Genomic DNA, 22,781 nt, shown 5'->3' on the forward strand with positions numbered 1-22,781 from the left:
TCCCTTTGAGAGCAGATAGAAAGGTGGAGTTTGGGGTCTCTGAACTCGCAATTTCAAAATACATCTTTAAGTGAAGTTGGTATTTAGGTTGTTAATTTGAAAATGCCACTTTCAGAAAGTAGGCATTTTATTGCTTAAACCATTCTGTGACTTTGCCTGTTTGTGGATTCCTTGTCTGGGTCAGACTGACTATTGGGCCGTTTGTGAATCTCCACTAGATAGTGTCACAAAGGGTGCTGGGGTGTAACCTGCATATCCTGATGGGCCATCTGGGCTAGGCTGGAGAGAGGAGAGGTCACTTACACCCGAAAGGGCTGTGCCTGCCCTCACACAAAGCAGTCTCCAACCCCCTGGTGTGTAGTTAAAGCCAGGCATGGGCAAAGCAGGATCCTGTAAACAACAGAAACTTTTCTTTGAAGTTGGGCAACTTCAAAGGCAGAGCGGGGTATAAGTATTGGACCCAAAACCCTAGACTTTAGATTACTTCAAGGATACAAGACGAACCTCTGCCAGGAGAAGAGCTGAAGGAGAAGTGCTGCCCCTGCCTGTGACTGTGCTTTGTTGGGCTATCCTCCAGTAGCTGCTTGTGCCTGAGAAAGGGGACAAAGACTGGACTTTGTGGTATATTCCTGATTGTGAGGTGTCTCCAAGGGCTTGGACTGAGCTTGCCCCCTGTTCTGAAGTCTCAGGGCCATCAAAGACTTCCTCTAATAGCACCTCGACTCTCTGCTGAGACTCTTGCCCTGCCAAGTGGTGCCTAATCCAGGCCTAGGCCCTTGAAAGGAGAAGCTGGTAAAAAACCAAGTGCACCGACTTCGGACGACTCCGGACTGACACCGCTGCCGGATCCCGCAACGCCGCTTACAACTGGAGTGTGACGACCCCGCAGGCTCAACGCAGCCTCGCTGAAGTCCACGTCTCTGTCAACTCCCGAAGTGCTGTGTTACCGACGTCGGTGACACCCAACTTCGCCGCACAACGCCGTGACTGCTGGCTATCGACTGCGCCGGAAGTGCATGGATCCAACGCTTTGCACCGAAGCCACCTCATCTCTACCGCTCCGCTGCAATGACCCGATACCTCACACCAACTCCTTCGCTCCGAAGCACCAGAACCAACGCTGCATCAGATCCAGTGACGCTCGATCCCCAACTCCATGCACCAGCTTATTTTCTGGGGTCCATGCAACTCTGTGACTGGCGCCATTAGCGTCGGATTGTTTAGAACGACTCCGTCACAACACTGTGATATCACCAAACCGAAGAATCTGTGTTTCTAAGCACTAAATTGAAGTTTAATCTTTGAAATTCATAACTTCGCTTGTGTATATTGGATTTTTGTCGTTTTTGGTCTTGTGTTGCTCAGATATATACTGGCTACTTTTTAACCTGGTGTTGAGTCATTTTATAGTGTTTTCACTGTAGTACTGCGTGTGTTGGTACAAATACGTTACACATTGCCTCTGGGTTAAGCCTTTCTGCTCGTGCCAAGCTACCAGGGGTGTGAGCGGGGGTTAACTGGGTGTGTTTCTCCTTTTCCCTGACTAAAGTGAGGGTCCTTGCTAGGACAGGGGACACCCTGACTGCCAACTAAAGGCCCCATTTCTAACAATGAGTTTACCACCTTATGCTGAGGTGCATATCTGAATTACACAATGGGATGTAGGTTTAGTTGATACGTTTGTATAACAAAAACTTGGTAAGTTAGCCGCTGGATAGTGCTCTTTAAGAACATTGAAAGATTATGTGAATACATTTTTTCTTTCTAACATTGTAATGTAGTCAAGGAATAAGAGGCATAAAAATGTGCAAAATACCTTAAATATAGGAGAACTAAAACTGTTAAATACTTTACTTTTAGATAAACATTTTTGCTACAACTTTTCTCATCAATATGTTTGATCTAGGAATCTTGGCAAGTCCAAAAAACATCCATTGTTCTGTTGGGTTCTTTGGATAGTTTTAGACTTATTGATTTGAAGGATTGCTGGCGACTTTACTCCTGCTGTTACGTACAACAGCTTGGCAGCTGTTGAAGCTCTGTTCTTATCATAGTGGCGTAGCGTTTTGCCAGCACCAGTGCTAGTGTTAAACCTGTATGTATGTTTATCAGTCTGCTTCTTTGTTATGTTATCATAAAGTGAACAGTCAGCTGAGCAATCCATGTCTCCTAGTCACTATCTCCTTGCGTTCCACCACTTTCAACTCAAATGGTGCCTAAAATGTGGAAATAACACTGCATGTGGTAAAGATTTGCTTGATGTTTTTGGAATCACAGACCGTCTTCTGTGATTGAACCATCCTTTTTTATGAAGTATTACTGTTGATATAGATGACCTACACAGGTAGTTAAATGTTTCTGTTTGAATGTGAAACTACTCTTCCTATCCTTGACTGCATCTCAAGTCTGATGCAGTTGGTTATATCAGTTTCAAGGTTGTTTTCTATTTGTCTGTGTTTTTTTCATTTTGTCTGATGTTGGGTCTCTTATTGCCAAATAAAGGTCCACTGGCCTTTGACATTCAGATAGACTCTGATAGAAGTTTATGTACCTTTCCAGCTTGCCAGCTCTTTGGCCTCTTCTAATTTATTGGCACTGAACTGGTGACCAGGAATTTAGACTTTGCCAACAATCATTTCTACTTCCAAGATCAGCAACCTATAGGTTCTCCTGGTTAAAGAGACAACCAACATTGTTTTCTTGTGTCTATGGAACAGTTAAGAACTTATGATTCACCTTTACTTCTTCGATAAACTATTCTCAGGCTTAGATCAAAATCTGAATATTTGCCATGAAACCTTTCACATATCCTTGCTTCAACGCTAAAATGTATATTAGGCATCCCAATTATTTTATCTGCACAAATTAAACTGATCAATTTTGCAGGTCGTAATTCTGTCAAAAAAGTGTAGCCAAGGTCGCTTAACATGTTGAGTTGATAGCTTGCATATTTCAGAGCAGTTAGAAGCATGAGGGGTCCGCCTTTTGCAGTATTTCTTACCGGGCATCATGGCAGCCTCCTCCCACTGAGGAACTCATGCTTTGGAGTCATCTCATGTTTAAGTTTGACAAGACCTGGAAGTAAGAGTAGTTACTCTAGTAACTCTGGCCATTTGATTATCTCTAGCCATTCAGTCTAAAGATTCACTTTTTAGCCCACAACCTCTCCTCCATACCATCCCTACAATAAATATTTCAAGTGTATATGATTGAAGGAGCATCTGGACTAGATCAGTAATTGTCCCCGTTGTGTGGGTAGATTTTTAATTTGTATAAAACTAGATCTATGAAGTAAAAGATGTTTTCTCAAACCCTTCGGAAATCTATAGTTGAATAAGCAATAGACCATTCACCATCCTAATGACTAAACAGCTGTAACAGACATGTTAATATTTGTGATACTGTATGGGGAAATATGATGTTAAATCTATTTTAAATTTCCAACACTTTCACTACTAAGATGAAACGAAACATGGATGGACCTGTTTGTTTATACAGAGCACTCATTTAATGTACTTAACTGAATGAGCAGTAGCCAGGAAAGAAGGAAGATGGCTAGGTGTTCTGGCTTTTTATGACTGAACTTTTGTCTGTGTTACATGTTTTTTAAATGGGCTGCTGTGAGGAGTGCCAATAAAGGAGATTGCAAACACGTTAGCCTCCTTGTCTTTAATAAAATCCATATTTTCTGTCCACCAGAGCTGAGGGAGAGTCTACATTTTCTGACCATGAAGGGAATAGTTAAAGATATGACAACGTGTGTGGGTAAACCGTCATGTTCTGTAGTAGAATGATGAAAAGTGCCTCAACTTTAGTTCATTAACTTTTAAGTAGTCAAAAGGTCAGCAATGAATGCCACTGAACCAGTTCCTAGCAGTACACCTTGCTGTGGAATAGATTTCACTTAACTAAGAGATAAGGTTGTAAGGGTAACAGCTATTCTCCTAATAATGGCTGCCGGTGAAACACTATGGATCTGTAAACAGAAAGGGCTTAAGACTTGCGGAACTGGTAAATGGAGAAACGTGGCTTTTCATGACATTTTTATGAGGCAAAATTGAACTTGCTGGAGGCTCTTCAAAGCTTGAAGTCAACTTTGACCTTTTTGACTTACTCTTTTGTTTATTTTGCGTAGTCAGTGCTAGAGGATCATGAATTATTGTTTATTGTCGTGAACACTTTAATATAATGTAGTCAAGGCCCGTGACGAAGCAGCATGTGATAGCTCTTTACATTTCTGCGTTTTCGTCAGTTGTTGCTTAAAATTCAGCCCTGAACCTCAGATAGCGAGAAATAAGTTCACTGCATGTCTTGTCTGAAGCTGAGCCACCCCCCTTCAGAAACTGAATGAACTACATGCAAGAGTTGACAACACTCCCTTCATTGAAAATCCCATCAATGTATTTTTGCCAGAGTAATTGCTTTCATTGTTATAATGGAAGCAACAGACCATGTGGGTTGTGGAGCAGCCTGCCAGTCTCCTTTTGTGAGGCTGTAACATTAAAATAATACATTGCATGCACTTTATCACTAGGTCTCGTTGAGTGTTTGTCAATTCAAAAATGGCAATACTATTTTGAGCCATATTTACCACCTTGACAAGATCAGATTGCCCAGATGTGTGCAGCATGTCACTCCTCTGTAAGAGGGCAGATAATTAGAAAATAGGAATTCAAAGGAACCTTCTGGCCTTAGGATGAGAGAGCAGTTTGTTTTCAAACGACATGCTGGCTTGCATCATTTGCAGAGTATCTGGGAACCAGTGAAAGTTCTAGGGTCCCAGACTAGCTTTAGGTAGTGCCCTGTGGAGGCATGGAAATCTCAGAGAGAGGTATGGAAGCAGCCAGGGAAGGGTTGAGGTTTGGTGGCAGATGGTTTAGTACTACTGCACAGTGTTATGAGGCGGAGCTAGTGTGATTAATGTTCAAGCTCTTGCGACTACTCCCCTACCTCCTCCTGGAAGCAGCAACAATTACCTTGATGAAAGTTGCTAGGTGACAATAAGACAAACTTATTTGTCTGAAACTCTACAAGACCCCGAGGTGGGTTCCATTGTTGTGCAGTTGATTGTAAAAAGTCACAGATTAAAAAACATATTTTCTCTCCTTTTCTTCTCCCCATTCACTCTCCCCCACTCACTTCTCTCTCAACTCTTTTACCTCATGCCCCATCCACCCTTGCACCTCCAAGGTCTGTTGGTTATAATTGGCTAGAGTTTAATATTTCCATAGTCCTTTAAATACAGTTGGTGTGCCTAATTTTGGACAAGTTACTGTGCCAATTTATTTAACTCTAGAGTGGGAGAATCCAGACATATACATCTCTAGCTGATTTTTCTTTAAGGCATTCAGAAACATGTAAGATCATACTAAGGTTATCTGTAATTTGCTGATGATTAGATTCTCCTGTTCCTGTGTTGAAAACCAAGCAAAATCCCTGAAGTAAAGAAAACACAAATGTGGGTGCAGCGCAATTAATAAAAATATATTTATTATAGCCATCTTTTGCCAATGCAAAGGTGGTGCCAGCAGTGAGGTCGGGAGCATATTTAGAAATGTAATTTATAAGATAAAGTCCCACAATTAAGTCACACTAGGTAAGAGAGAGAATTGTTTTTTCTTTGTTGCTGCTTGAGCTTTAAGAGCAGCACAGTAGTTTAAAAAAAAATTAGGACCATTCAAACAGATGGGAAAAGAGAGTGCCACCAAATGTTAAGAGGTTATACCCTAGAAAATACATTAAGTAATATTTTGAATGTATGTACATGTTGGTATTACATATAGTGAAACATTGCTGTACATTGTAGTGGTTTTGGAGAAAATATACAAACTGGTGTACATCAAGTAATGAATTACACAAATACAGTTCACATTTTTGGGAACAGAGTGAATAAGTAATTTGGCCAGAATCACAAGATGTTGAACCAGTCCCCAGGTTCCAAGTCCACATCTCCTTAATGGCCAAACTGGTTCACAAGCAAGAACCCGAGAATTATACCTCTTTTTGATTCTAGTCAATACGTTTTGCCTGTTGGACCCATATTTGTCCCTCTTTTCTTCTGTTGTGCTTCTCTTTATCACCCCTGAATGTCCTTAATGATCTAAAACAATCCTGATTTAAAGGCCTAGATTTATCAATTTTATGTGTTTCTTATTGGACACAAAATGTTGTATTGTTTCAACTTTTTAAACCTGTTTTATACCCCCTGCAGCTCTGTGTTTTTGCTGCGGCTATTATACTGTCAAACCTGGGAGGAAGAACCAGGCACATTTTGAGATGCACTAGGTGGTTCTATGCCGTCTGTCGAGTCTGTTTTGTTACTTAACAGTGGGAGCAAAATGTTCATTGTGGCTTGGCTCCATTTATACCCATGAACTTTACCTTCTAATTTTCATGTTAAACTGAGGTTCTTAAAAGTCTGAGGGTGTAATTAACTTGCTGATTACCAAGGGCAACACTTCGCTTTTAAATTTTACATGTATGGACCCCATAAGGAGGTACTTTTTCACAGCATTACACCAGAAATGCCTGCATCTTCTGTGATGTTGATAAGTATAGGGAATATACAATATTCTGGAACCCTTGTGGGGCTTAAAGTGAACCATCACAGAAACGTCATGCCTTGCCAATTGTATTGGGGGTCTTCACATTGAACGATGGCGAATAGTTGTAATTTATGGGGAATTAAATGAAGCGTTGGTGAATGAGTGGTAAAGAAGACTTGTTGGCATGTTGAACGATTTTAGCAAGAACATAAGTGATTTTATTGGGTTAGAAACTACTGGGGTGGAAATTGATAAAGAGTATTTGAAGTAAGATATGCACATTTGCAAATTCCTTTTAGATCTGCCATATGGTTGAACAAAAAGAAGGAATTGAAAACATGAGAAACAGCTCTCAAAAGTAGGGAGCATGATCTAGTAATTGAAAATTAAGGTGATGTGTGAGGTTTTACATGTTATATATGTGTCTTGGTAGTTTTATATTTTTTTGTATTTGCGTAGCACTTTAACCCTCAGGCATCCGGGAGCTGATGATGTCCAGTTCAACTTGGAGGTTGACAGGCAAAGTGTTTCCAATCTGTGGTCTGCCACCAGGAATCTATACTATTCCCTCACTCTTTTCTTGTGAGATGATGAGGTTACCACATTATGCTGAGGTGCATATCTGAAGGTACACAATGGAATGTAGGTTTGATGTTTTAGTTATTTGGGAGTGTGGCAATGCATGGATTTATGAACCATGTTTGCACCTTTATGTTTGATTACGTCATTTTTTTGAGGATTGGGATACCTGGGTGAAATCTGAGAAGAGCTTTACTGTTTTGGCTGTAGCTTTCGAAACGTTTTGAAGCTGATAAATTAATCTTTTGGCAGGCTGAAGGAGAGGATGTTGCTGCAGTAACAGTTTAATAAATAATTGCCTATGCAAATATTACTCTGTCCAATTCTCTCAGGACGTTTTTCACTGTTCTCAGGAATTGTGAACTATGTTGTTGGCTTTGAATCACTTGGTTTACTAGTGGTGCCTTCTTAGTTGAAAGTTCAATTGAACTTGTTGAATTTTTACCAATGTTTAGAAATGTGACAACCATGTACAGTGGAAAACATTGTGCTGTGGGTTTCACGCTATTTCACACTGTGGTCTCTCCCTTGCCGGAGTCCTGCCTGCTGTGTATTCAACCCAGAGCCAAGGAAAAACATATCTCCATAGATTTATTGATTTGGCATTCGTATTGTGCAAGTGCCAGATTGTGACGGCATGGAAATCACTGGCTGCACCGGACATGTCAATCTGGCTTTAGACCTTGCTGCGCTGGGCGAAGGCTGAAGAGGTTGTGCTCATGGGCATGTTTTTATTGTTGTTGAAACTGCAAACGAGAAATGCAACAAAAATGTGCCTAGAAGGTGGTTGTTGCCAGTATTCATGTCCAAAGCCGGCCTTCCTATGTTTCTGAAGCAGAACTGCAAATCTTGAGCATATATTTAAAATTCAATGTCTAGGTTGGATATCATGCTGTGTAGTTGTTTTACGTATCTGCTCAATAAATCTGTCAGGAAGGCAGGGTTTGAGGATATCTCCACGAAATTAGTTTGTTGTGAAGTTGAATTCTTGCATAAGTATCTGCGCATATCAGTTAGTCATAAAGAGTGCCAGCCTTCTCAGGGTTACATCTGTAGTTGTTGCTGCTGCGAGTAAAATATGATGGTTTTGGTAGACCTATCATTGGTGGACAATATACACTCTTAAACCTCATTCAAGTCTATTTCTGTCTTGACCTGGTAGTCTGTCACATCAGTTCCAGCCACTTAATAGGTTGTGGGTTCCTGTCTTTGTTGCTGATTGGTGACTACATGTCCCACCAAATAACTACAGGTGCTACAAAGATTGCATATATTACAGGTCATTTGATTGGTTTTGTGGATGATAATCTCTTTTTTCAAGCAGGTGGGATTTGTGCTTGATTTTGATGTTGAATCTTTTTTTAGTTGTATTACACCCTACTTTCAATGTTGATGTTTGGTGGTGTGTGTCTTTTGACCTTTTTTACGTCTGTGGAGAATTTATCAATGCACTGTTACTTGCCTTATGCTATTTTCTGGAAGTGTTGGGCTTTTCCACGTCTCATTTGATCTGTTTTTTAATCTTTGATGAAACATTTTAGATCCCTTTTAGTATTTTTTTAGTCTGCATTTTAGTGTAGACAAACGATGGTAAATGTATGTTTGTTCAACCTGATGGACTAGTTTTTTTTTGTCCATTTCTTCCAACCACACCTGTTTGAACTGAGCTGCCATTTTATGATCATGGGTTTCTAGTTTATAATTCTCTGGACTATGTAAATTAGTGAAGTGACGTTGAATGTTTACTGGATTGCTTGGCAGTTGGAGAAGTTCAGCTTGTCTAGGCTGAGTTTCTTGATGCTGAATGCTTTAATAAGGATGCAGCCCAAAATGTAGAATGGGCTATACTTTTAAGTATTGGGACTAATGATCTGATGTGTTGATGAAAGTGGTATTCTCAAGATACTGAAGTCATCCAGGGCTAGCTGTCTGTCACTGTCAATTGATGCATTTCAAACAAAGGTAAAGAATCCTCGATCGAAATTGTAATCACAGTTGAGCAATCATTTTGGTACAATTAGTATAAAAGAATGTGTTTGCTAGAGCTTGGTGGTTAGATTTCTCCGATCGTAGTCTAATTTAGGTATATTAAATGATGCGTACTCCTCTGTCGTTTGTGTGGTTGGTGGTGTAAATTCCATGCGCTTGTTTGTAGAAGTATACCTGTCCCCACCCCACAGTGGTGTCGATTCATGTTTTGGACAGGGCAAGAATGTAAAGAGTGTTTTACTTAGTTGTCCATCATCAGAGTGCTCCTTGGAATTTTAGAAAGTGGATTTTTGGTTGAACGGCTGGCAGAGAATTGCAATTGCTGGTGGATTTACTTCTGTCAGATCTGTTACTGTAGTCCCCAGTAACGTTTTTTGTGTCCCTACATGCAGCACCTTAATACGGCAAAACGGTGAAAGAAAATCATGAGAGTTAAAAATAGGAAGGCTAGGGCTCACAGGGAGAATTACATTATGCAGGAAACAAAAAAATCAGAATATTATTTTACCAATTCAGTTATGCTTGCTAAGGCCATACCGGAGTGTTCTGTTCAGCTCTAGAAGGAGGACCTCCTGAAAAGTGAAGACCTGCTTGGAACAGTCCAGTCGTAGGCTGCCAAACTGATGAATGCATTAACTCCCAGGAACAAAGAGCGGTATTGGAAGGTAAGCATTTGTAAGAAAAAAGCTTATTCATATTCCCTGTGTATCAGCAAAGTAGAGTAAGTTAGTATTTTTCAGCAGGCAAGTACTCCTTATCTCTATAGTGGATGAAAATATGTACTCAGTCACTCCAGGAACAGGAACCATGAAGTATAATCTGAGGAGTGGATGAGGCCTCATTATACATATTCTTTGAAAATGACATAGAAGGCACGTTTCTGGGACTGGCAGAGGGGAGCGGTTGTACAAACAAATAAAGAGTAGCGCTGAAGAACAAGCTATGTCTGGTGTGGCCCCTAAAGTATTTCTTTGATATCACATTTCTGGCTAGTGAAATGTTTACATTACGTGAGACAGATACACAGCTTTACTGATGGAGGGTGGGCCACATCTGCATTGTCCGTTGGCCTTCATGAACTGCTAATGTTTTCAGTAAACAAAGGAAAATATTGTACTTGAAGAAGGCCAACTATTGGGGACTTATGAGAAGAAAAGGTCAGTAGCAACATGGCAACCCTCCCGATTCAAGCGGGAGGCTACAGATTGTAAACTCAGTCTCCTGCCTCCCCATGAAGGTTGCATAAATCTGATTTTGATGAATCTGCTGGTTACAGACAAGGCAGCTCAAAAATTGTGTGTAAACTCTGTCAAGCAGTTGTCGTCCCATATCTTGAGCCTGCCCTACAGCCAGATACGAGTCTCTATAGGTATAAATGTAGGGCCTGGGCAGGCCCACAGACAGGGACTCAGGATAGGTATCCAGAGCCTGCCTATGCCCTGACCATGCCTCCATTTGGCTGGGTACAGCCAACTGGGACTGGTCCGACTCACTGGCGTGTGCTGCCTGTATCCTGCTGCTGCAGCCTACCGACCTGCTGCTGATCTCCACTGCACTGTGACATTCAAACTCTTGTCCCCCTCTCTGCCACAGCGTTCTCTATGCTCCCACCAGAGGTAGTGAGAAAGTAAAGTATGGATCCTCTCAGGAAAGCCCATGTCACCCCACAGAAGCACACACACTCTTGTGAGGAGCCCTCCGTGCCACAATCAGAACTCTCTTAGCCTCCTGCTTCCTTGGGAACAAACCACGCAAACCCTTAAACCAAAAAGGAGCGTGCCATGCTGCCTTATAATGAAGAGGTGCACTCCAGAGCTCTGAAGTTTTCCAGCTCCATAAAACAGTCACAAATTCAGTAAGGATTGTTCCTTTGTATTCTGGTATTTGTAATCCTGAGTTTTATACACTGGACTACGAGTACCAGAATGCAAAGGAAAAATGTGGACTGCCCAACTTACATAGGCTGGTCCAGAGTGTGTGAAACTTGAGGCAAAGACCCCTACCTCTCAGGCATCTGACTGCAGCATCCTAGGTGCGTGTTCATGCTATAGGAATTCGCCAACATCCTGCCATTGACTGTGCCACATAGTGCAACGGTACAGAGTTGAATAAAGGATTAGCGCTGCAGTGCCCTCTTCACCCGATGCCCATCATCCTTTCATTGTCTTTGAAGCGCCAAATGGCCTTACTCCGGAAGACGAAACACTGCAAGATGGCGGATGAACTCAGGAACGAGGCTGCAGAAAGAAGAGGAAAGAGTTAGCGCAGAGAGGGTGCGAGAGACAGACATGACAGAGGGCAGAGAGAGACGGCCCAGCAGATTGACTTCTCATACATTTATGACACTGATACCAATTACCCCCTTCCTCGAACTGAGCATGCTACATTCTACTTCCAGGTGTGTACTGCATAATGTATTCCTTAAAGGTGGTAAAACAGTCTCTCCCAGTTACCCCTCACTGTGCTGCGCGCCATACGATCATTTGCAGCGACATACATCCCTGTAGTGAAAGTTGAAATGCCTACATGTATGCAGTACGGATATAATGGACGGGCCAATCCTAGATTAATAAAAAGGAGTCCTAAGTGGTTGCTGACTGAGACATAATTCACGTTTTTGTAGCGTGGCGCAGCATCTTCGTGCACCGTAGGCGTGAGTGTATCTTTAAGGGGAGGCAACGGTGTTTGCGGAAGTAGGTAGTGAACTGAGATGGTATTTTTAAACGTGTTTACCGTTGTTCTGATCCGCCTCACCTGTTGTCCATCGTGCACGTTGGGTGCACAGAATGTCCTGTGGCGCGCCCCGTGGATACAACACGAATAATAATGGTCGTATCGCGCCTCATTTGCCCTGGTTTCTTTCCATAAATGTAAATGTGTTTCCCTCCCCGCTGCATTTCCCAGAGTGCATGCGGATGACTTTGTTTAATAGCTTGTCGTGCTGGGGTAAGCGGGTAGTGCTGCAGGAGTTTTGTTGGCACGCTCTTCACGTTTCTCCTAGTTATTCATTTCGGAGTTGGGCTTTAACAACTGTCGCGAATGGCGAAGAATTTGCGTTTTTTAATGAGACCCAATCAGCTTTTCGAGTTTATCCCGGAACGTCAACCCGTAGCACCGACGTGTGTGGGATCTTGCAAAGCTTTTAATGTGGTGGCAATCGCTGAATCCGTTTCATGATCCTTGTTTACGGTTAAGAGGAGAAAGTGCAGGTTCTTTTAGGGAAGACGCAGTTTTGAAGTCTTTTAACCCTGGCAGTGAGGCCTTCTCGTGTAAGGAAGCTTTGTGAAGAGCTGATGGATGCCCGGGGATTATACGATTCCGCAAAATGCATCCTGTGGGGGGAAGACAAGCAAGTACTCCCAGGAGATGTATTCCAGGACATTAATATTCCAGCCCATTCAGACGTTCACGCAGGGAGCCAATAACTTAGCCAGGCTCTAGCAGGCCTCGGGATTTTACTGCAGCAGTTTGCCAAGACACTCCATTCTGCCTTTGCATCAGTAGTTTGTGGGTCCCCAATAAAACGCAGGCCCGCCCTACGGCTGCACTTCCGTTGTTTCCAAAACGCTATATTCAAAGGGTAGATATTTCTGATCCTGCGTGATAAATTAATTGACAATCTGGGGGCGAATTATCATAATGTGTTTGATGTTTCTGAGTGGTACCGATTGGTTTGCTAGAAATATAATTTAAAAAGGTGTAGGAAGCCGTATTTACTCTATGTGGCCTACTTTGACATTGCTATTACAAAGAGTTTAAAAGAGCCCCGACCCAGCAGATGTAAAGCTGAGGGCATTGTCTCGCCCCGGACAGTTCTAGCAAAGTATCTGAGGTGGGGAACTAACAAATGAACCCTTTCAGAGAGTCTCTCTGTGAAATGGGATCATTATTCAAATTGGCTGCTTTGTCTGACCTTGTACCGCTGAATGAGCGGGGGAGAAAGTTCTCTTTCAGGGTGTTATTTTAGAAAATGGATGTTGCGTAGTGGAGGTTAAATTAAAGCTTTTTAGGGAACAAATCACAATGATCCTAATTTTGGAGTTCGCGAAAACAAACTGGAAGTTTGGAGCTCATTATGCCAGTGTGGGGGCCCCATCCCCATTTATGAGGGAGAGGTTGCAACCTGCCCTTTCCATGAACAAAAACGACTTTTAAACCCTTCGTCACCGAGATGTTGATAAATGACACCCTGGGTCAGCCATGCAAATGAGGGGACTTTGAGGGCGTGGCATCGTATGGATTACAGTTCTGCAGAGTTGCTAGGAGGTTACAGGTCACTCGGTCAGTTGCAGAAGTGAGCCCTTCCAAAACCTGAAACAATTTGCACAGTTGCAGGTACGGGAGGCAAGTGAGAAAAGTTGCACGTTTTGCCGGCTCCTTGGAAAGAAATACACTTGCAAACGTAATTCTAAATCAAAGGTTGGACCCCTTTTTAACGCCATGAGTTCATAAAAAGACAGTCTGGGAAGGACCGAGTAGCGAGATTGTAGAACATGGCAACACCAAATTAGAAGTGTTGTCTCAAATATTTAATTCAATGCAGCAATTAGCTTGTTTAAGAGAAAAATACACCTTTAGCCAGCCCCTTTTCAATGCAGAAACACAATGTTGCACAAATGAAGGGCGTGAAAATGGTTTTACCTAATCTGTAGTTTTATGGGTTTTCTTTGTTTTTAAAAAAAGTGTCTGAAGTATCAGAAGTGTAGCCAATGTTGGTGGATCAACAGAGTAAACATAAGTTGTGAAGGTACTGCCATTTTATTGTTTCCTCTTTCCCAGTCGTTCCCCTGTTGATTTGATCATATTTGTTGCCATTGGCATGTGCCTTTTTAATTATCGAAAACGTTCTATCACTGCTATTTGTGAGGTTTTTAAAAATAAAAATAAAGAAAAATAAACCTAAATGAAGTTAGGTTCACACCTTCATCACCCACCCTTTCAAAAATACCCCAAAACCCAAGATCAATCTGCATACATTTTTGGTGCATTGCTGCAGTACCGCAACAAACACTCCTGTTGAAGTCTGTCTTTACTGACAATCCATTTCTTTGCCAGAACAAAGATGGCTGACAGGTCTGCCAGAACGCATTGTCAGGAGACTGCTCTCCTGTTTATTTCCCCCCTCATCCCCGCCTCTCTTTTCTATCCCTTTTCAACTCTCGCCTAAAACATAATTGGGGGAAGAGTCAGGGAAAGGAACAGCTGGCTAGTTATACAAATGGTTTTAGGGAGGGGCCACCAGGGGGCCTATATACAGCCCTGCTCACAAAATGGCAGGTTGCAAAGAGATTTACCAAATACATTCTGGCAGATGGACCCCTGCTCCCAATTACTAAGGACAGATGCAACTCAAAACAACAAATCCACACGCGCTTTCTGTTGAGGAATTACACTTCAGTTGTAATTAAGCAAACAGAAAGAGGCCTTAAAATTACTCCTCTTATGTACCTCAGGAAGATGGAACTTTTGAATTTCGGGCTTGTTGCACCGAACTACTCCACAGATATTTTGAACACAGTGGAAGCAAATGGCCTCCTTTTTCCTGAAGGAAAGAGATTGGAAAGTTTGTCCGAATGATGAATCTGTAACCGTGACATCTTGCACGCCGAAGCCACGATTTTCAGATAAAAATGCATGAGCCTGAAGTAGAGGGAGAAGGGTAGCTTTATTATTTGAGCATTCAGCCGGAATTGCAGCGTAAAATAAAGTAAGTGTGGAAGTACAGCTTTAGTGCTAGATGGAAATGGAATTGCAGCTCTGTGTAAATCAAGTGTACACGTGCAGCTTTGTTATTAGATTGAGCTGGAATCACAGCTCAAGCAGACATAATCATTTCCAACAGAAAATATTGCTCCGAGAAACAGCTCATTTTATATTAGATGCCACAGTGGCCCCCACAAGTTTACGTTAAGCAAAATCAATTCTGCGACGCCGTTGAAATGTTAATAGTGTCGACACTACCTGTTTCTAAGGCTGCTTGCCTTCCACGGAAGCAATGCCATTAGCATTTCAGGCCTCATTCGCTGCCTTTGCTACAGGAGTGTTTTTTCAAATGTGTTACTGATGCATGCAGTTTTCTGTGGTGTTGTTGAAACATAAAGTTAAACACGCCCCCCCCCGCTTCGTCGTGGAAATATAAGATTTTATTGAATGAATTGATTTCCGTCCTTGTCCCGTTTAATCCCTTGCACACTAACACTGGACATCCAGAGCACACCTCGAGGAGCTGTTTCTGTTGAGACAGCTGCAGGCACTGATATTATGTTTTTTGCTAGCTAATTCAGAGAAAAATCGTGTGTTAGGCATTTTATGTTTGGAACTCAGAGGGCACTTCAAAGCAGCTTTAATTAACTCCGTGCCCTTTCGTTTCTTGAGGTAATCACGCACGAACAGTGAGGTACAATGCACTTTAATTAAACGGTGTTGCATAGACTGACTACAGAGCCCAGTTCACAAAGCAAAGACTTTCAAAGGCCACGGTTTCCGAAAGTAACATGACCTTTAATACTCACAAAATGTGAGTTTAACACAAACCTTTTCAGTCACTTGGGCTATTACCCAGTTTTGGTCCAAATTACTCGTGAGTTTATCTGGACACAGTGGGTTGTCTTGGAAAGTTTGGGCACACTAACGAACTTGTAAGTCGGCCAGTATCCATCTTTTTCTCTGTCAATGGGCACCCGGGGATCTACTGCTGTTTAGTGGAACACAATACCCTGGAATGTCTGGGGAGTAATGAAAGGGGTTTCGTAGGAAAAATACTTTCCGAGTAGAGAAAATAACAGTAAAAAAAGTTAATCTGCACTAATGCCTGACATTTTTGCATGCATTATTCTGTACTATATACAATCAAGCATGCCTAAATGTCTTAGCATTAGCATATTTGGGAATTTTCAAAAGTGTAACTTAGAATCTGCAATTCTTGCAGCTTCCCATGGGAACTCCTCAACATTTCCAAGTACTCCAGAACTTGGAAAAGCTACGCCAAAACATAGGCGTAAACCTGTGAGTTTAGATGTTAGCATTCCTTTAGGTCAGGAGTGGTTAATGCCTGCTCTGTAAGTTTATTCTCTATGTAAGTTACGGTTGGTGTTATGATGTTATGTACTGGGTAGGGTGGAATGGTAGGTAGAGATTGTCAATGGTAATTGTGGGTCATGTGGAGTTTACAACAGGGGTCTATGGCTATATCCAGTGCCCTGGAGCGCAATCTACAAATACTTTATTGTCCAAACTGCACTTGTGTGTTTAATCTCTTCACTAGTAAGGAGGATGTTGTGTGCAAGTTCATGATCTTTAGATCCTAAACACCCTCTGGCATTTGCTGATTCCAACTTGAAGAGTTTAATTGCAAACATATTCTTGGCTAATCCTAAAATTGGCGTAGGTGTTTGTTGGTTATCTACATTGTGAGATTACCAGATGAAGCTGCACTGGACTGTGTGTGTGTGTAGAGCGAACGTTGCTTTGTGCTCACAAATGACCAGCTACTGGAGAAACTATGAGGAACATGTTCAAAGATCCCTTGTCATATTTTCAGAGGAAAAAAATCTTCCTTTTTTAGGTCGAGCGCGCGAGTGATTTAACCTGTTGTAATCTATCTGTGGGCTTTTAACCACGCCCACCACATGCCCATCACTCTCACTCGTTCTTGGACTTGCCTTTCAAAAATCCTTTATCATTGGTAAATGCTTTACGTTTGTCCCTCCTTGGTTACCGCCTTGGACGCTGACCCTGTTACATGGATAATTGAACAATTGCAGATACCTCTGAGTGTGAGCAAACTTCTTTTTCCTTTTGTGTCTTCCCTTCGCGCTCATGCTCCCATGTCAACTGTTATACTTTTCATTTTCAATTTAAGTGGCAAGAAAAGTCCAGCTAGGAATTTTCAACTTTAACAGCTCTACCTCAAGCAAATGAGAGATCCATTGCATTGCAAATGCTTGTTTCTCTTAGGTTTCTAGTGACTAGCTGGTTGCCTTTGTTTCATTACAGGTTGATGTTAAAGGTGGACATCTAGTGTGGGCACCTGGATTCTTTAAAGGCTCTGGAGTGGGACAGAAAAGTAAACCCAGGTAGCAAAATAAAAGTGCCCCCCATTATCAAATCAGGAAATAAGTGGCCCAAAATTGAAAATCAAGGCAGTTGAATTTGTAAAAATACGCTATATAGGTAGTTCATACAGTATGATAGACTACATGTTTTTGTGCTTCCTGCAGGCAGGGTCTGTGGTAATATCAGAGGAGTCAACAGGAAAAATCAGTCCATCAGACCATAAGCCAGTTTTACAAAGAGCCACAAAACTGTCCCACACACTGACCTGTAGACCAGCCCTTCTGTCACTGCCAGATTGTCTTATATGCCATTCCAGCACTGTCTACCATAGCACTGCTGCCTCAAACTATGCCTTGCTTTGTAGAGGTGTAAAAACCCGGCCTGGCAGTTTGGACTGGACTGTTTCAATGGGGAGCAAGGTCAAGACTGATTTGCATATGGCTTAATCCAGACTGGAATGGCGTGGTGAGCAATAAAACAATGTATTGAGGCCCAAGTCTCTGACTGGGGGTGAATGTTTGACATTGTTCAGCATTCCGTCCATCATCTGTTCATTTTGCATTTGCTTTGTAGAAAAGTGCATATGGTGCCAACCAGCGTATGATCAGTGCTTTACCTCGATTTGAGGCAGATGTACATGCTAACAGTGTTTTCCAGCTGTCAGTGCATGTGCGCTGCTCACCCTTTCATTATCACTGTTCTTAAAGAAAAACTCTTATCAAACTATCTATGTAAAATGTAGATACTAAAATGTGAGCTTAAAAACATGGAGACTGGGTTACAAAATCAGCTATGAGTATGGAAGTAGTTAAGCAGTAGTGCTCCTTTACGAACTCTTACATGCCACTGTGCATAGTCCCATAATGTACGACTACTTCTTAAACAATTAGATAGAGCTGTGCCCTCTTTGCACTTCTACTAAGTTAACATGACTTTTTCCTGAATGTTGCAATTTTATGCTATTTCACAAAGGCATGTAAGAGTATGTAAAAGAGTACTATGGCAGTACTACTTTAGGTACTCCAAAATGTCTTCATGAATAGTCCTCATTGAATAAACTTCCTTTTGCAAGAGTAATAAGGGTCCTAAAAAGCAATGGTATGCTTAGTTCTAATACTGTTATAGATCCAGTAACCACTGGAGTATTTGTGATGCCTCAAAGTTATCCTTTAAGAACTGGGGATCTACATAGTTTTCCATGAAGGTTAGTGCCTAGAAGCTCAAATCCAATTTCCATGGAGTGCATTTTTTCAAGCCCACTCTGGCAAGTTTGACTGAGGAATAGTAAAGCCTTTGTCTGCTTTTCAGTTGATTGTCTTGTTTAGCTCTTTCCTTTTCAAGCTGACTAGCAGAATGCACTGAACCCTTTAGATGTTATGACTGATAGAGCTATTTTAAGTAGATAATTGTATCAGATCTGCAAACAAAATCTTTAATGTTGAGTCCATTTCTGAAGCACATAGTTGCCTTAGAGGAGTCATTGTGCTAATGAAGACAGAGAAGTACCCAGATGTAGGGTGCTAGTGAGTGGTACTCTTTAAGGTCAGGCTAAACCTTTGGCTCTTTCCTAAAAGAAATCCTGACAGAAATTAGTAAAACTGCACCTCGAGGTTTGCAAACTCAAAAAGGTGTACATTTACTCCTTTCAGGAATCCTAGAATTGTGGATATTTGCATGTCAGAATATGTATGTGTACATTCCTACATAAGAAATAAAACGAGAAAAAAGAGCAACCTTTTCTAATTTATTTTCCTCTACAAGGATCATTTTTTCCATGTGGCAAAACCCCTTCGCCTATAGCCCCACAAAGGTTGATGGCCGTTCTTTTCTCACTCTGAAGGGGGACTTACTCCCGCATTTGACAGTAACAATTATTTCAAGGGTCCGAAAATGGTCCAAAAATGATTTGTGGGTACCAATAAATGTCTATGTGTATGCAAACCAAAGTCTATGTCATTGCTAGTATGCCTGCACCCAACCCACAGAAGTAGATTTAAAAAAAAGTTTAAAATACAATTGTATTTAGATACAAATAAAGCAAATAATATAAAAATAATTACAATAAGGATGTGGTAAACAGAATATAAAAACAATGATATCTTTGTATACAGTATGACTAAAGAGGAAACATTATGTAACAGATGGAAGAAAAAAGAAACAAGAAAAGTAGAAATGGGAGAAAGAAGAATCAATACACATGAAGAAAAAAACATTCTCTATGCTATATAAAATTCAGTGAGGTAACTGGAAAATCTGTATAGCAGTGCAGCATTAATATAATAATAAGGGTAGAAAAACAACAAAGGGTAGAAAAAAGATTAGTAGAATTAACAAACACAGTGTCTTTCATGGACTTGGTAAACTAGAGACCTAAATAATTAATTTGTGTTGAGTTCCAAAGGTAACTCGAAGAAGAGAATTCATGTTTAAAACACCATTTATTAAGTGGTAATATTTCACATTAATCAGCATTAAGGTTATATCCTGAAAGAACCGCAAAAGTAGAAATTGTGTCTAGGGAAGGTTGTAAAGAGGTAACCAGAGGCAGCATCTATAAAATAATACCATCTGCATATACAGAACATTGAATATGTTGATAGCTATGTTTAAAACCTTGTGTGTTGGCATTTTGACAGATATGAGATAGAAAAGATTCAAGTACAAGGAGAAAAGGAAGCAGGGCATGGGGGATCATCCCTGCCAGGCTCCTCTGTATGAAGGGAAGGCAGGAGACATTAGGCCATTAACAATAAATGATGCTTTACGAGATGAATATAATAAGGATATAAAATTAATATTTTTTTGTCAAATCCAAACCACAAAAGAGTGAAAAAAAGAGATTTCCCATGGACTCTGTCGAAAGCCTTCTCGGCATCTAAAGTTATAGCAGCTAACAACTGTGAATATGTTTTTGATTTACTTAAAATGTTGAAGAAAATCCTGGTATTATCAGAGAGATGTCTACCTTTAACAAAACTAGATTGTTCCTTACCAATTAAAGTGGGAAGAAAAGAATCAAGACGGAGAGCAATACTTTTAGTGAAAACTTTATAATCAGAATTAACAAGGGATATCAGTCGATACATTTTACAAAGTTTAGGATCTTTATTCTCTTTGGGAATAAGACAAATGAGGGCATCTTGAAATGTATCAGAGGCTGATTGAGCCTTGATTGTACCAGAGGCTGATTGAGCTGGTCTACTTCTGATTTGAGATTTTGCAAGGTCAGGACCTTATCCTCAATGTCACTGTCTCTTTGCTCCACTTAGGTCATCCTGTCATCTAAGAGTGACCAATGGTCAGTCAAGACCTGAAGTTTATTATTAGTTTCCTCTATATATGGTCTCAAAGCTCGAATTTCCTCCAACAATAATTCCATTGAAATCGTGGTAGGTGACTTAATGGGTGATGGAGGACCTTTTTATACTCGTTGATAAGCCGAAGTCATGCTTGAACTTTGTTTGGAAGGCATTTTGATATTATGTATGACCTCCCATTGGAGGACGTAGCGGAAGATGAGGGTGACTAATGGGTTGCCGTCCCCATTTGATGCAAGTACTGAGAACGAGTTGGCAGAGTCAACTGACAAATCTTATGTGGCAGCATCTGAAGTAGATAAGCGTGCCCTCAATCCTTGGTTCTTCCCATAAGATTAGTAAAATTTCAAGTTTAAATTATTAGTTGAGGAAGACCCAGGGTAGAAACCACAGAAACGTGACTAGGGTCAAATTAAAAGTAAAACGTGTTAGAAGAGCCAGAAAATGCAGCCAAAATAAATTATGCACATAGTTAATGTTTCCTGCAGAAAAACTTGAGGGGAAACCACAAAAACGCATACGGTCATGAGGAGAATCACCGAGAGAAAGCACACAGAGATCAAGATGGTGGGCACGACGATCTTGTCAGCATGTCCCCTTCATTTTAGGAAGAAAAGTCAAGTGTGTCGCTAGGAAGGTGAACCTGCAGAAGCCTGAATCATTCCCACCATCGCTGTGATGTGTGACCGCTATTAACTGCACATAAATAGTCTGGCCAATGTATCCCCGCAACTGCTGCAGAGATCCTTACATCATGGCCATCCTTAAGCGGTGCAAAGCAACACCCTCACAGAAGTAGATCTACTAACAATGAAAGTTCCATTTCAATAAATCACTTTAAGAGTGCAAAACCAACATCATAAATGTAAAAAAATGGTTTTGTACTTCAAAATGAAGCAAATTTGTATTTGGAAGTCTAACTAACATATGAAAATAGTTTCAAGAATGAGCCCACCTTTGTCTGGACTGACTGGAATCAATAATAAGAGTTTCATGGACTTCATGGATTTGAGTTCTAAAGCCTTCTTAGCTTCTAGTCGGGTTATGGTTCTTGTATTGAAAGCCTTGAAGTTGCAACAAAATAGCTTTCTCAGTAGGTCACTACGAAATTTGTTCTTTAACGAGATGAATACTTTCCATGACAGTAAGTTTTTTTGGTAAAGGCAAGATTAAAGCTTTCTTCAGATCAAATGGGTGCAATACACATAGCAGAGACGAACTGCACAAGGCATACATAGGAGTCGGTATTTACTTTAAAAATCACTGATGGGTAGGCATCTAAGGCCATACCCCCACCCTTGTAGATTTCAATGATTTTAGAATATCTCTATTTATTAGCATTTCAGAGAAATCAGAAACAATCATAGTTGTGTATCAATAGTAATGAGTGTTGACCTGCATGTTATTCACCGGTAACCTTGATGAACCTCTTTGTGTAAGTAGGGATCTCCAACACAAACAGCGGGAACAGACTGTCACTTAACTCTTGTGATGTCGACTACAGTGACTTAAGATCCCACAGAGCTATGAAAAGTTATTTTTAAGGAGTTGCATGCCTTTATAAGATTGTTTACTTACCTTACCAGAATTTGATAAAGCTCATTTTATCTGCTGGATTATAAAATAAGTTTGCCATAAAATGCTAGTGTAAACCAGGATGCAGTTTTATTTCATGAACATTCCAGGGAAGACGTCTGTTGGTATCATTTTGTCCAGGCGGTTTGAGCTCAATGATTTTACTGGTCCTAAAACGCGGAGTTATCATTGCTATTCAGGTAATCTTGTGCAGAGCTCAATGTATTTCTCATAACACCATGCTCTATAAATTAGGTCGGTCCGCTTATGATTTTCTCTGTGTCCATCATTACCACACTGATGACTAAGGGCCTGAGTTAGAGTTTGGCGGACGAGGTTTACTCTGGCACGGACGTGACAGATATCCCGTCCACCATATTACAATTCCATTGTAGCCTGTGGACATTGTAATATGGCGGACTGGATACCCGTCACGTTTGTGACAGAGTAACCCCTCTGCAACGCTCTAAATCAGGCCCTAAATTATTCTCTTGGATTTGCTGCACAGCGTCACTCGTTTTCCACCAAATGCCTTTTGAAAAGAGTGCTTGGTGTGAGGTTCATACAATGTCTTGGAATAAGCAAGAATCAATCAGTGCTACTGCAGCTTTCCCGAGACGAAGACTAAAAGGCAATCGATTCATTCAGGCGGTGCCAATCCGTGTTTAGAAATGCTAGAAGTACAAGAGATGTTTAATGCTTCATTGGGCTCATCGGGATT

At 41.1% G+C, this 22,781-nt stretch overlaps 1 protein-coding gene across 4 annotated transcripts in view; it reads left to right on the forward strand.

The window, feature by feature from the left end:
- Window positions 1-22,781, forward strand: part of PHF21B (PHD finger protein 21B) — a 281,511-nt gene that overhangs the window by 94,251 nt on the left and 164,479 nt on the right. Inside the window, exon 1 of one of the 4 annotated variants that reach the window (XM_069228269.1) lies at window positions 11,871-11,983. The exons of the other annotated variants lie outside the window; for them this stretch is intronic. Coding sequence (XP_069084370.1) covers window positions 11,900-11,983 — 84 coding nt within the window. The 5' untranslated portion in view covers window positions 11,871-11,899. Of the gene's footprint in view, window positions 1-11,870; window positions 11,984-22,781 lie in introns of those variants that run through there. 4 annotated transcript variants of the gene reach the window in all.

This window comes from Pleurodeles waltl, chromosome 4_1, assembly GCF_031143425.1.
Source record: "Pleurodeles waltl isolate 20211129_DDA chromosome 4_1, aPleWal1.hap1.20221129, whole genome shotgun sequence".
Classification (NCBI taxonomy): domain Eukaryota; kingdom Metazoa; phylum Chordata; class Amphibia; order Caudata; family Salamandridae; genus Pleurodeles; species Pleurodeles waltl.